We start from the raw sequence: 13,390 nt of genomic DNA on the forward strand, positions 1-13,390 counted from the left end.
TGTCTAGATACAATAAGCTCACGGAAAGCTTCGATTTACATTTATTTCACGTTCCCAACCACTTAGGAACTGCGTATTTCAGGAAACCATCTACAGATGCTTCTCCAACAAGCTCTCGCCGTTCACAACATTTGTGACGTCACAAACCGTAGTACTCAAAAGCGTACGGGGCGTCGTCCCGCTTTCAGGTTTCTGGCGTTTTCTGCCTTATTAAACAACTGCTCGTCGTGAGAATGGTGCAATTAGATTCTCGGCATTGTGAGCTATCGATACAGGCCAACCTGTTTTTACCCATTAGCGTCCCTTTGACAAGTGGACAAACAGCCACGGGATAAACACGCACAGTCACACATCTTAACGATTCTGCTCCCGGTGCCCTCAGTTGAGGACACCCCGCAAAATTCCCCCAGAACATCGAGAACAAAGCTAGTTTTCTGGGAAATACTTCTTCAAGGATGCCAGTTGCGATAGACATCACCGTTTTGTTTTTTCTAGAGTTGCACGCTACAAAAACAAAAGTGTTGCAACAAAGGCAAGGCTGATGATGATGGGGCGGCCTAAAGAACCGAGGCCCCAGTTTCACGAAGTGTCCGCAAATCGATAAATACTTACTTTGCCAGACTCATGTTTTCTCCGTGGGCTCAGTTTTTCCTAAAATACAGGGAAACAAGCACAAATACCCTTGGCTCGAAATAAAAGTTGCAACTGCTTGATGACCCAATTATACTGCATGTCTGTAAATCAATATTTTAACACACTAAAAGCTCAGTTTTTTCGTTTGCAAGCTTAATGGGTCCTAAAGTTTACAAAAAAAAAAAAAAAAAGAGAAAAATTTTCTTGCTCGAAATAAAAGAAAACCTGGGGCTGAAAAAAGGGGTGGAATGTGTGCTTCCAAGCTCCTTTTCAACTCCGCAAAAAGCCAACAGTGCACACATCGAACCAATTGGTGCAAAATGCTTTTTTAAAAGATGCTGGTATGTGACGGGTGGCAGTTTTGCTACTTTTAGGCAACACACTGTGTCACAAACAGGGTGCTCACCAACTGGCCTGCCTAAAGCCAGGATACGATATAGAACGAGCTCGCACGGTTATACGACACCAACAAATCACCGAACTGCCCACCCCTCAAGAACAGGCTGCATGGCCAAGCTGTATAGTAGACGAGAAACACAACAAGGCACCAAGCTTGGGCCGTTCGTAGAGGAACAAGGGGGGGGCTCCAGACTACTCACGTCGTCCTGCACGTTGGACTGCTGGAATGCGTACTCGCGCACCATGGACGGACTGTAGTCCACTAAGTAGGAGAGGATGTCGATGGAGGCAGTCTTGATCACCGCATCGTCCATGCCCTGCGCCAGGGAGAGAGAGCGAAGTGACATGGCAGCACAACATTATGGTGCGGCTATACACACCTAGATGAAGTCGAAACGCTAAAGAACACCATCGCTACACCAACAACGACTGGTGCGATCAGGATATGACGCAGGGAGAACAAAATCCGAGCATTTGACCATGCAGCCAATAACGAAGCACATCACAATATCCCCTGCACCTGACTTACGCCCTGTCCAATTCTGGCTTTTCTAAAGTAAATTTTTAAAGGGTACGAGGATAAGACAGACAAGCATGTGGAATTTGTGGCACTTGCCTCGGGACCTAGTGTTTTTTTTTCCCCCCTCCACCCCACGACATCTTTCACGAACAAAATGAATTGGTTTCACTGGTTATTTTCATATGCTGTATTTGGGTCGTCACTTTAGTGCGCTTTGGAGCACTCTGCAAACCGGCTCTGCGTTCGGACAATCAAAGTCGAATGCTCGAAGTAGGTTTGGGTGGTCGTCTCATAACATCGTCCTCTGACTAGGAGTGCCTCCGACTGTTCCGACTCCCAAGTGGGAGCGCCGCCAAGATCTGGAGGTGATCAGCCCCGTGACATCGGCCGCCGCCACGATCACCCGCAGTCTTCCGAGCTGGACGATCCCTGCAACTTCACTGTCGTCGCAACAAGGCCTAGCGAATTGTTTCTTGTCGAAGTGCTTGTTACTGCCCTCCCAAAAGACCTTCAAAGCTGCAAATAAATTTCCACATGTGCAAAAGTAACTGATAGTGTGTCTGAAAATGGCAGTACAAACCGTAATTGGGGCTCACTATGAAAGCGGGTGTCACATAGCTGCCATCGCGGTAAGCCTAAACATCTCTAGGAGGCGCACCCGGCTGCTCGCAACGCAACTGCACCTATTTGAAAATGGCGCCCTGCCGCGCTTCGTCCTATTGGCTCAAGCAGGAGGCCCCTCCTACTGAAACGAAGGTGGTACTGGCCGCGTCGCGGCACCACGGTCACCTGCTGCTCCGAAATCGAGTGCGCATTCAGTTGGGCAGCAACGTTTTTCTCTCAAAGTGGGGGTGGCCTATGCATCTAAGTGCTCTGAGCGAGAGGATCAGAGCGACCACGCGAATACAGCAATAAAATGGGCAGCACTGAATTGTTATGCATTATGTACCTGAAAGCCTTTTCTTTTTTTTGGCGTAGTAAAGCTGGAAGGGTGCCCAATGCCTTAACTTCTGTACAAGAGTTGCTCTTTGGTTGCGTCCAAAAGACTAGCACATGACCTGCCAGGAGTACGGACACGAAATTTCGAAGCTGAGATTTCAAAGCTGTACACGTCACAGTTTTAGGACTGACGTCATGCTGCCCGGCTTGCAGAGATGGTGGAGACCTCGGCCGGTCTGGGCGCGCGATCAAGTCCATGCCAGACAAGAACGGTAACGTCGCAAATGCCCTCCTGCCATGGCAACCGCTCCAGTGTTTGTTTTATCGAAACCGAAACTGACAAAAATAAACGAAGCTGTGATAATTTACACTGCGACTGACCGTTTAATCTGCCATTCCCCGATTAGTGGGCTTGTAGCCACCCACAACTTTGAGCAGAGGAAGAAGAACGAAAAAAAAAAAAAAAAAAAAAAAAAAAAAAAAATCTCATGTCCACACTCCTTTAATTAAGAACAGGCAGAGAGCCCCACTGGGCATGCCCGAGGAGATGGTACGAATCGGCAGAGGCACTCACCAAAGTAATTTCCAATGCTTGAAGAATACCTAAACTTGATAGTGTCTGCAATGGAGGCAAAAAGAAAGCATGTCACGAGTGAGAACACATCTGCAGCCTCCTCCTCCTTCGACGCATCACTCCATTCCCTGCACGCACCTTGAAAAAGGACTCCCTACACTGCGGCTGTAGCGTCTGTGAGAATGTACAAAACTCCTTGAGGAAGAGCACGAGGTCCCGCCGCTTGTCGTCGTCCGTGGCGTCGTCCGTCAGCTGGGCAAACAGCTCACTCAGGAACTTCTCGTCCTCCTGCAGCGGGGGTGTGCCACCATTATTCCACCGGGTCTGTCGTCCCCATCCCCCCCACTCGTGCCTTCATGCTCTAGAGCGACAAGCAACCCCCCGCCCTACCTGCAGCATGGAGACGATGTCGGCCTTGTTGAAGAAGATGAAGGAGGAGAGGGTGGAGAGCATGTTCTCCTCGAAGACGGAGGGCGTGGGCAGCACCACGTCCTGGATGTACTGCACCCGGTACGTCTGGTGGATCTTGGCCAGCAGCTCGGGGTTGCCCAGGGGGATCACCTCCCGGAAGCGGGCCACCTGCCGCAGGTAGTCCCGGTGCCGCCGCCTCTGCTGCTGCTGCGGGGGCTGCTGCTGCTGCCCTTGCCCTTGGCCCTGTGCCGCCCCCTGTTGTTGCGCCCCCTGCTGCTGTTGCCCCTGTGCAGAGGAGGCAGGGGAGGAGGCCTGGGCTGGGGAGGAGCAGCTGCTGGGCTCGTACTCGAGCACGCCCACGACGTCCAGGATGGCCTCCTCGGCGAACATGGCGTCAAACAGGGCGTTCTTGTTGAGCAGGAAGAGGCCCTTGAAGATGTCGTAGAGCTGGTGCAGGCCCTCGCGGTAGTCCAGCTCCTCGCAGGTGCGGAAGACGGGCAGCAGGCGCCGCACGTAGTCCTGCTCTTCCAGGGCCTGCGCCAGCTTGTCGCGCCGCACGGGCGACGGCAGGCAGCTCTGCACCAGCGCCGCCAGCTCGCCCAGCCGACTCGTCTCGCAGGGCGGCAGCTCCACGGGGGGCAGTCCGCTGCCCTCCCCGCCGGGGCCCCCTTCCTCCAGGTGCTCATCCTCCGATTCCACCACGTCCTGGGTGATGTCCACCGAGGGGTCCTTCCCTTGCACCTGTGATTACATCGGATCAGACACTGCGCCGCTGCCATTTCTCCCCTCTTCCTCCATCGCACGAGAATGCCCACGGAAGAGGTAACAACACCTCACCCCAGCTGATCAACATCAGTAACGCATTGTGTTCGGGCTAGAAGACGAACTGGAGAGAACACATGCACTCGACGTATAGACTGTGTACCCACTTGAAGTGTATGTGTTCTTTCCAGTCCGTCGTCATGTTATACCCAGAGCAATCCTACTAATGATGTTCAATATGAACTTGTTGGCTGATATAACGCACCAACCTGGGTGTCATGCTTCAGCTTTTTGTCGACCCACACGTTGTACTTGGTCACGGATCCGAAATAATAGGGGGACTAATAACAAACTCGGCTGCTGCAGGGTATGTGCTGTTTGGTTTCATTGGGATGGTCCCGCAAGTTCTGTCGTAACAAACTCAATCGCAAAATCAGCAAATGCATGATCCCCCCCCCCAACACTGTGTCATTGACGGAACTGAAAACGCGTGCCAAAGCATAAAATTTCACTGCTCCGGTATGTTGCTACAAAAAGCTACGCCAAAACTTCAGCTGGCTGCTCATCTCTTCAGTTCCACGGCCAAACCAAAAAAGAAAGGGAGAAGCCTAACGCCAAGGCATCATTACTGGCTCAGGAGTTCCAAAAAACACAAATAAAAATTGCCAAAATTGCCACACAACAGCAGAGAGCACGTCCCGAGAGGAGGCAACTTCTCAAGAGCGTACCTGACAGATCTTCTCCCAGATCTCGTCGCATCCTGCCTTCTCCTGGAAGCTGAGAGCGAGGTCATAGTTGTCACCTTCGGACCACACAATCAGCGTCTCCTGCAATCCACCAGAGAGCACGGTCAGACCAGTTGAGCAACATCCCACCAGCAATCGCTGCACTAAGCACAAACAGCAGTGCAACTGCCGCAGTAGCCCAGAGGCCCTTTTTGACGGAATGTGAAAAACAGAAACACGTGTACACAGATTTTAGCCCCCGTTAATGACCTTAAGGTGTCCTAAACTAACCCACTGCTACGTTGGATAGAGGGTGGAGGAGTCAGCATCGGAGTATTAATAAGGAAACTGCTCTTGTGCATTTTCGCACAGCGAGAACTTTTGCTCCCTTCGCGAGTCGTGTGTAATTTGTAAGATTATTGCTAGAATGTGACAATTTAGAACCCTCGAGTGACCAGACAAAATTTTTATCATCGTTAGCACTTTTGCAGCAATTGCATCTAAGTAACGACCGCAAGACAAAAATTCTGCCAATAGCAGAGCTCGGCAAAAATCAGAATCTAAAACAGTAACGGGAAATTGTGCAAGCTTTTCCAAATAAACAGTCGCAGCCCGTTTGTTTTCTAATGACGCACTGTGCTTCTATTTCACCATGCACACACCACGGAAAAATACGCATGCCACCAAAGCACAATACTGCATACATGGACTGACACACTACGCTTGTATTTTCTCGCATACATTTGGCTAAAAGATGCTCACTGTCACCTGTAGCATTCACATCTGAGAACCGCAGTGCTTGCGGTCACATTTCCACGTCTCTCCGACGTATTCGCTACCGGCTTTGCCCGGACTCCTTCCGAAGACGTCAAGCTGAGCAACCTCCGAAATGAAATTCAAGTGCTGGGCTGGGTCCACTGAGATTTTATTTTGATGACTTTTTTTTGTTGTTGATGAACTTGCTGCTAGCACCAAAAATATTCCGCATGCCCACATTCCCAGTCGTGCATCGCAGCTGGTGAAATTCTTAAAAAAGTCCAGATCTTTCAAGACCAAAGCACGGCATCGAAAGCAATTTTAAAATGCGCATTGGCACTTTAATGGCTCCGACGATCTTCCGCCAATTTGCCATTAGAGGTTGGAACACGCCGACGAGACCCCAGCCACAGGCATCCTGCTCCCCCATACTGCAAGCACCCAGATACATTGATGAGCCCCTTCTCCTACTGAACAACAGATTTTCACGCAACCTAGTAACCTAATTTCATCCACAAGAATGCCTCTGTGTCAGAGTGAGGGCGAGGGCCATTGGTCTTTTCTTCAACTACTGCCGTAAGTACCCTTTCACTGAGGTCATAGTTACTCTTTCATCTTTGAAGTGTACTTGAGCAGGCACAAAGGGCTCGGTACAAGCGTTAGCTTACGAGTTCTAATATGCTTGTAGAATGCACGGTGAAACACTTCAGGACCGATCACCAGCCAAATTTCATCCAGTTAGTGCCCTTCCTAGTTGTAGCTTAAAAAGCAGACTGAATCTGCAGCTGCAGTGTTCTCGTCCAGCCTCGACACTTCCCCTTTTTAGCCACCATCTTTTTTTAATGAACAGAAATACAGGAAGTCAACGACAACATTGGCACCCATTTTGTAGTACTCAACAAGGAATGCAAAGAACTACCTCACACGAGGTCTGTGACCCCAACAAACCTTCTCAACTTCCACGGTGCTTGCGATGAATGAAAATCTCAACGGGCTTTTTTAAAAGGGTGCTAAAACCGTTACGGGCACCTACAATACACGCGCCTTCATGTCAAACTAACAAGAGAGGAGGCAGAAACTTTTGCTTGGAACTATCAGCATCATGTCTTTTTTTTTTTAAATTCTTTACATCAATTCAAAAGCAAAACATAGTTCGCAACACAATTATTAGGCCAGAAAAGTTTGTCCTCTGTCCCAAAATTGCCCCCACAAATAGCAACAGTTGCTTACATTTGGTCGGTCATGCCGTATTTTATGAAATCAGCGCACGCTTTCTCTTTTGTTTTTTTTAACCACTCCACTAAACCCTCTGTGCCGACAGCTGTTTCCCGTTTTAACACAGCACTTACCACAGCACGCACATGATAAAGGAGAGCACATATGCGGGGAGGTAGCCGGATTTTATACACTGAAACGGCACTTTGTTTTACCCCAGGGCAGTGTACTTGAAAACGGAATTCAAGTTGGTACAAGGTGAAGAAGGGAAACCTGCGCAGAACACTTCCGACGATTTGGAGTTTCAAATCCCATAAACGTTTTTTTCTCCAAGATTCCTTTTAGTTGCCAAAGGAGCCATGAAGACAAAACACAAGTTGGGTTTATTAGAAAGACTGCTTAGTCCCGATAACAATGATACCAATATCATCGCAATCTCCGAACAAATAACGGAGATGTTGAAGAAAACGTGTGAAGCAGTCGCGACCCCCCAGCCAATTTCCCGCAACTGTTCTATGACGTCACGGAACCTTGTTTGTGCGATTGGCGGCCGCCTAACTGACCTGTCGCAACGACACACGACTGGACGTCTGTAATGGGGCCTCTAGTTCCGTTTGACCACATCACTTGAATGCCAACGTGCAGGTAACCCACTGAAAATTATGTTTTATTGTTGGCCCGTGTGACGTCACTCTTGCTCATAACACGTCACTGTGGCGCAAAATTTGAACGTTTTTAAACAATTCTTGCTTTTTTTTTTTCCTGTTAAAAAACATCTTTTGTGGCTGTAATGGAGCTGAGTGAGATACTGAATCCTAGTTCTTTCAAATTAAACGACGTTGTATTTTCTCTTCATGGCTCCTTTAAAAAAAGGCTACTTTGTCCCGATAACAACAATACCATTTTTATCACCAACTTCAAACAACCAAGATATTTTGGAAGATTGTAGCGGGCTTCTAGTTTGGTTTGATCATATCCCTTGAATAATAACGCGTGGTTAAGACGTTGGATAAAAATGTTTTAGTGCCGGTCCATAGCATGTCACTCTTGCCCATATTACGTCACTGCGGCGCAAAAATTGAGAGGTGTCCAATATTTTGTAAGATTCTTTTTTCAAAAAAAAAAAAAAAAAAAAACCTTTCGCGGCTAGATTGGAGCTGAGCGAGCGAGCCACTAGTCTAGTTCTTTCAAAATTGAAAAAAGTTGTGTTTTGTATTCGTGGCCCCTTTAACAAGCCACACGGCACCTTAAAAAGGACACCAACAACATCTCGACGAAGTTGCCAGAGTTTTTCCCACATGCTCACACAAACTAGGGCTGTGGGCCTTTCTGGGGCTGTTCAAATGCGAAAATTTCGGTCTCTCTATCTGTCTGTCCCTTGATTAAGCATTCCGGCCAAAAGTTAAAACAAAGAAGAATATAGCAGCAGAACCGTTTCAAACTACTGAAACTGCTCAACTAGGTCACGCATGTTCCAACTCCTAAGCGCAAACAAAATGGCAGGCACATTTGAGGCAAAATGTAAGCCCGTATGGGGCCACAATGACAAGATTGGCGACAATGACAATGACTGCTTCCTCAGAAAAGACTGCTTTGTCCTGATAAGAGCGACACTGTAGCCACTTTCTTGAAACTTTTCCACGACGTCGCGGAATCTTGTTTATGTGATTGGCAACCGTCGACCTAGACCACGCTAAGAAACATGAACGGGCAGTTGTAGTGGCGCCTCTAGTACTGCCCGATCATGCCTATTGGAATGCTGACGTGCAGTTAACACACTAATAAAAACTTCTTCAGTGCTCGCCCATATTACGCAACTCCTGCCCATATTTTGTCACTGTAGCGCGAAATTATGAGTTTGTTAATATTTCTTGTGTCTTTTGAGTTAGAGAATGTATTTCACAGCTGAAAGAGACCTAAGTGAGTCACCTAAGGCTGGCTCTTTCGAACGAGTTGTACTTTAACCTCGTGGCCGCTCTATCCCCGAGCTCTCGTGTTCTTTTCGTTAAGGACACACGGGTTAGTTTTTACAATAGACAGCGACAAAACGTGTCAAAAAATGGAAGAGATAGGCTCCAGCTTGTGCGTGACAAAAGCGAGCACGAAAGGAACAGAGTTCCCGCTCATGCTGCTCCAGGCAGAACGAGGAACAAAAGGTAGAGAACAGGATGCATGCTCCCCAGCAGACTGCGTGCGAGCAGTGCCAAGCTGGGAAAATTGAATTGCATTGAACAAATCTCCATTTCATTCATCACGAGAGCGGAGGGGAAGAGCCTCAGTGGTTGCAGCAGAGAGCAAAGAGCAGTTACGCGGTAGAAACGGCAGCAGACTATTGTCTTTTGACGACATTTGCAGTGAAGCAGGCAGGTACACGGCCAACTTTTAAAACGCACACTTAGTAAAATTTCCCCGTCTTAGCAAAATGAATGTAAATGATTACAGTTGGGCATTTCTGTTTTTTTGCTTGGTTAAATTCAAAGAAAGAAGTTTTGAATAGCTCATTTAGATTGCCAAATATTCTTTTACGCACTGCCAAACGAATTTACAACCGCCACGCATCCTCCTCAAAATAAACACTGTAGGCTTTTTTTTTTCTTCACGAAAGAACAAAAGGGAGAGCTCAACACTTCTAAATCTGCTTTTTGACGCGGAAACTGACGATGTACAAAGCAAAAAGTAAAAAAAGAGGAAAAAAAAAAAAACAAATAAATATGACCAGAAAGTGTGTGGGGGGGAGAGAAAGAACCAAAGGAAGATAAAGAGGGGCAAGGGGCGATTGGAAATGCCCTCCAATGTTTCCCCAACTGTTTACGCGTGGATTAGAATTTTTTCCATTGCGAGGCAAGCCTCACGTCAGCAGTGCATGCGAAGACGTGACACAACGGTTTCGTCAGCCCAGCCCGAGGAGCGTACAGTCGCGCCACTATACTACGCACAATGGCAGGAAGAAAACAGACTAGCAAGTAAGGAGAGAGGGGCCCTTATCTCTTACGGGATATCATGTGTCGAGGGGATGGATGGAAAAAAAGAATAATAAAAACCCTGCTCCACTTATCTACCTGACTGTAGTGATGACACCAGCCAGGGCAGTTATCGGCCCAGTGGGCAGAGATTACGCCACAAAAGGGACTACGAGGTCCTCCTCCTTTGCGGCGGCAGGCTGTCTGGTAGCACCAGTGAAAAGTGGGCGGACAACAGCGCAGCTTTGCACAGCAGTGACTTTACTGTTTGCACTGTGCAACTGACAAACACTGGATGCGTAAAATGTGGCGGGGTTGCTGAACTGAACACGTGGGGGCTACAAACACATTACGCAATGCGTAGGAGGCGCAAAAAAAACACAGACATTGCAGAAGCCATTCCCCCCACCCCAAACATTCTGCTGGCACTGCTGATGGCCACACGTAAGGTATGTGGCACTTTTATACAGAGAGGTCTGACGCAACAAACAACAAAAATTTGGTTCCAAAGTGTGCATTACAGCGCAGGGAACTACCACGTGTCGATTCCTACGCGCAATCCACTCCCCCCCCCCCATTTTTTACCCCAACCCCTTGCAAGTTTCTTACCCGCCTGTTCAATTTCATCTCATACTACTACCACCTCGCTCTTTCAAAAGGTGTATTTCTTTAACTCAAGCTCAGGAAATGTTCCGAATAACACCGCCAACGACAAAGTTCTGGAAATGCACATCAACATGTCTGAAAATTTTTCCCGAAATCGGAGACCGTTTTGCACTTTGAAAAATTTGTGCCGCATTCAGTATGATGTCAAGCCTAATCACAGTTCAAGAACACACACAACACAGGAACACAAGAGGACAAAAACCAGCACCGTGTTCGTGTCCGCTCCCCTTCAGTTGTAGCGTTTTTTGCACTGTTATTAGGCATAATGTACTGTACTAAATTGCCGAATCGTCTGTTCACGCTGTCAAGGATTACAACTGAACGCTTCAACTGTTTCAAGCATTACAACTGAAAAGTTCAGAAGACACATTCTACAAACTGCAATTACAACCTGGCGAAGTTCATCTACTGAACCTGCAGCCACAATCTTTGCCCTCAAAAAAGATGCAACTGCGGGCGTTTTCATGAAGTCAGCTGGTGTTTTCAAGGGGGGGGGGGGGGGGAGAGGGGAATTGTAATTGACCGAAAATGTGAGACGTCATTTGCACACGCAGCAGCATTTCCGCAGCTCTGCATACCCTGCTCATTCATCAACATGCAGAGAAAACGGAAACCGTGACCAACTTTGGTCGCGTGTGATGTGATGATGCAAGCACTGACCTGTTGCTTTTGATACGCGGTGTCCTGCTGGATTTTCGACTCCAGGAGTAGCGAGCCTGCAGACAAACACAAAAAGGAGCGAGGGAAAAATTATCACCGCCGTCCAAATCGAGGCATTACGTCACCCGACATTTTACGCGGTAAGAGGCGGTGTTGGTTAGGTTCGGAGCCGGGTTGATTAACTTCCGAGCGCGGGACTAACAACCCAAAAACCGTTAACCCCGTTTTATTCTCGCAATGCTTTGCTGGCAGAACAAATCAATAAGTTTGAGAAGCTGAGGCCTCAGACGTTAAAAAGTAAAGAAGAAGAGGTTCTGTCAACAACGTCACTCATTCATCCTCGAGTGAGAATGCACAGGCGACGGGGTTGGTTACGTTAAAAAACAACGTAGTAGACCCACCGGGAGGTTCAAAAAAGAAGAGAAAGAACCCAAGCGCGTTATTTTGATCGACATGCGGAGGCAAACCCCGCCGTGGAGAGAGCGGCTGCAGACGAGCCCGTGGAATGTAAACAAAAGCGACGGCTCATTTTTAGGCGGTCCGTGCCCGCCGCGTACCGAGCACGGGTTCGCGCAAGGGGCGCAAAAACACCGAGGGCACAGGGTTCGGACACAACAGGCCGGGCAGGGTGACGTTTGGCCCGCGGGGTCAGCGGGGAGGAAGGGGGGTTACTCACCGTCCGACTCGGCCCGCACGAGAAGGGACATAGCCTTGAGCCGCTCGACGTACGACGACGACACATGGCCCGTGCCGCGATCATCCCACTGGCGATCGGCGTTCAAGGCGTACAACTTGACGCGTCTTCTCGTATCCGCCATGCTCGTCGTCGATACAACGACGTCGGGCGCTGCTTCTCCGGTGTAGGTTGAGCGTCGCGCCGCCGCCGATCACATCCCGATCCCCTGCGGGTCCGATCACGGCTCAGGCCACCGCTCCAAAGGGCTCGCCAAAGCGACACTCCAGCACGACACACCGCGCAAGCACGCTGCCCGACGGTCCGGGCGGCCGCCTCGCCGACGGCTACGAGCACCGCCAGGCGAAAATTTAAATTGTTTTAGGGTTAAGTATGCAGAGCTTTTAGGCTTAGCACGTATCTCGGAAAGATGCCACTGTGCTAGCCTGGATTTAGGCTTCGAAAGAGTAACAAAACCACGGTGAAAACGGCATGAAAGTTTTGCACGGCGCGCCCCGCGGTTGTGCCGAGGCACGCGCCACCGCACGCGATCCGGAAAACGTTCACGAAGCCAAACAAGCGCCGCTGGATGCGTCCACAGAGTCCAGCGATGAGGAAAAACTTACCAATCGCTCACCTCACCTACAGGGTGAATACAACGCCATTTTGAAATTGCCCAAAGCACTACGGGGTCTTCCTGCGTGAAGCCAAGGCGTGGCGCGAAATTCGAACTCTTTGACGTCACGGAAGTGCCAAGCGTCACAACAGCTGATTGATTTTGTTCTGCTACACGAACCCACGTTTTGTTGTTTACATTCACTCGAAACGCCTTGTAACCGAGTGGGATTGACATTTTACGTATTTCTAGCGCCGCGTTATCAACTATAACGTTTTTTCTTCTCTAATTTGTCATATAAAAATGTACAAAACGTTAGGCAAAATGGTGCGCTTTTAGCGGAGCAAATGAACTCAAGCAGGCCAATATCAATTCACGCGCAAAATATGTATTGGGAAACACTGAGATGCGGATTTTGCTCATAGCCCACGTGAAAGCTCGGAACACACTCGCACAGTCAAGGCTAGGTATCAATGATGCGATGAACGTGCTCGCAACGTAAGCAATACGCAATTTGTGCGCTGTAAAAATGCATATTACAAAATTACGAAGTAAGTGCTGAGATTAGTTGCGACTGATATCATACCCAGGTGTGGGCAATAAGAATCAATCAAAAGCGCCGATAAATCAAGTGTAACGGTTTCCTAATCCTGCCCGGCGTACGTAGCGGGTTTAGAATGGAAGGAGGGGAATATTCCGTCTACTGCAATAATCCCGCTAGACGACGCAAGCGACGCAAACATACGCTTTTTATCTTCATATGTGTTACAAAAAATGGTTCATTTATACGCCTGTAAAATAACAAGAGCTTACATTATTTGTAATTAGAAAAACTTCTGCTAATTTTTATTGCAAAACTTGAAACAGTTATCTTGAGGTAG

At 48.5% G+C, this 13,390-nt stretch overlaps 1 protein-coding gene across 3 annotated transcripts in view; it reads right to left on the bottom strand.

Moving 5' to 3' along the window:
- The window catches only part of Flfl (serine/threonine-protein phosphatase 4 regulatory subunit 3 flfl), a 39,129-nt gene extending 25,935 nt beyond the window's left edge, over window positions 1-13,194 (bottom strand). For 2 of the 3 annotated variants that reach the window (XM_077682102.1, XM_077682100.1), the window contains exons 1-8: window positions 12,520-12,675; window positions 11,897-12,122; window positions 11,221-11,276; window positions 4,967-5,065; window positions 3,456-4,217; window positions 3,204-3,353; window positions 3,066-3,110; window positions 1,233-1,349 (exon numbers count right to left, since the gene is read on the bottom strand). In XM_077682102.1, coding sequence (XP_077538228.1) covers window positions 1,233-1,349; window positions 3,066-3,110; window positions 3,204-3,353; window positions 3,456-4,217; window positions 4,967-5,065; window positions 11,221-11,276; window positions 11,897-12,038 — 1,371 coding nt within the window. In that variant the 5' untranslated portion in view covers window positions 12,039-12,122; window positions 12,520-12,675. Of the gene's footprint in view, window positions 1-1,232; window positions 1,350-3,065; window positions 3,111-3,203; window positions 3,354-3,455; window positions 4,218-4,966; window positions 5,066-11,220; window positions 11,277-11,896; window positions 12,123-12,519; window positions 12,676-13,095 lie in introns of those variants that run through there. The other variant, XM_077682101.1, reaches the window with a different exon arrangement.
- Between the last annotated feature and the right edge of the window lie 196 nt (window positions 13,195-13,390).

Source organism: Haemaphysalis longicornis, unplaced genomic scaffold, assembly GCF_048455015.1.
Source record: "Haemaphysalis longicornis isolate Haplotype H1 unplaced genomic scaffold, Haemaphysalis longicornis Haplotype H1 scaffold_8, whole genome shotgun sequence".
Lineage (NCBI taxonomy): Eukaryota > Metazoa > Arthropoda > Arachnida > Ixodida > Ixodidae > Haemaphysalis > Haemaphysalis longicornis.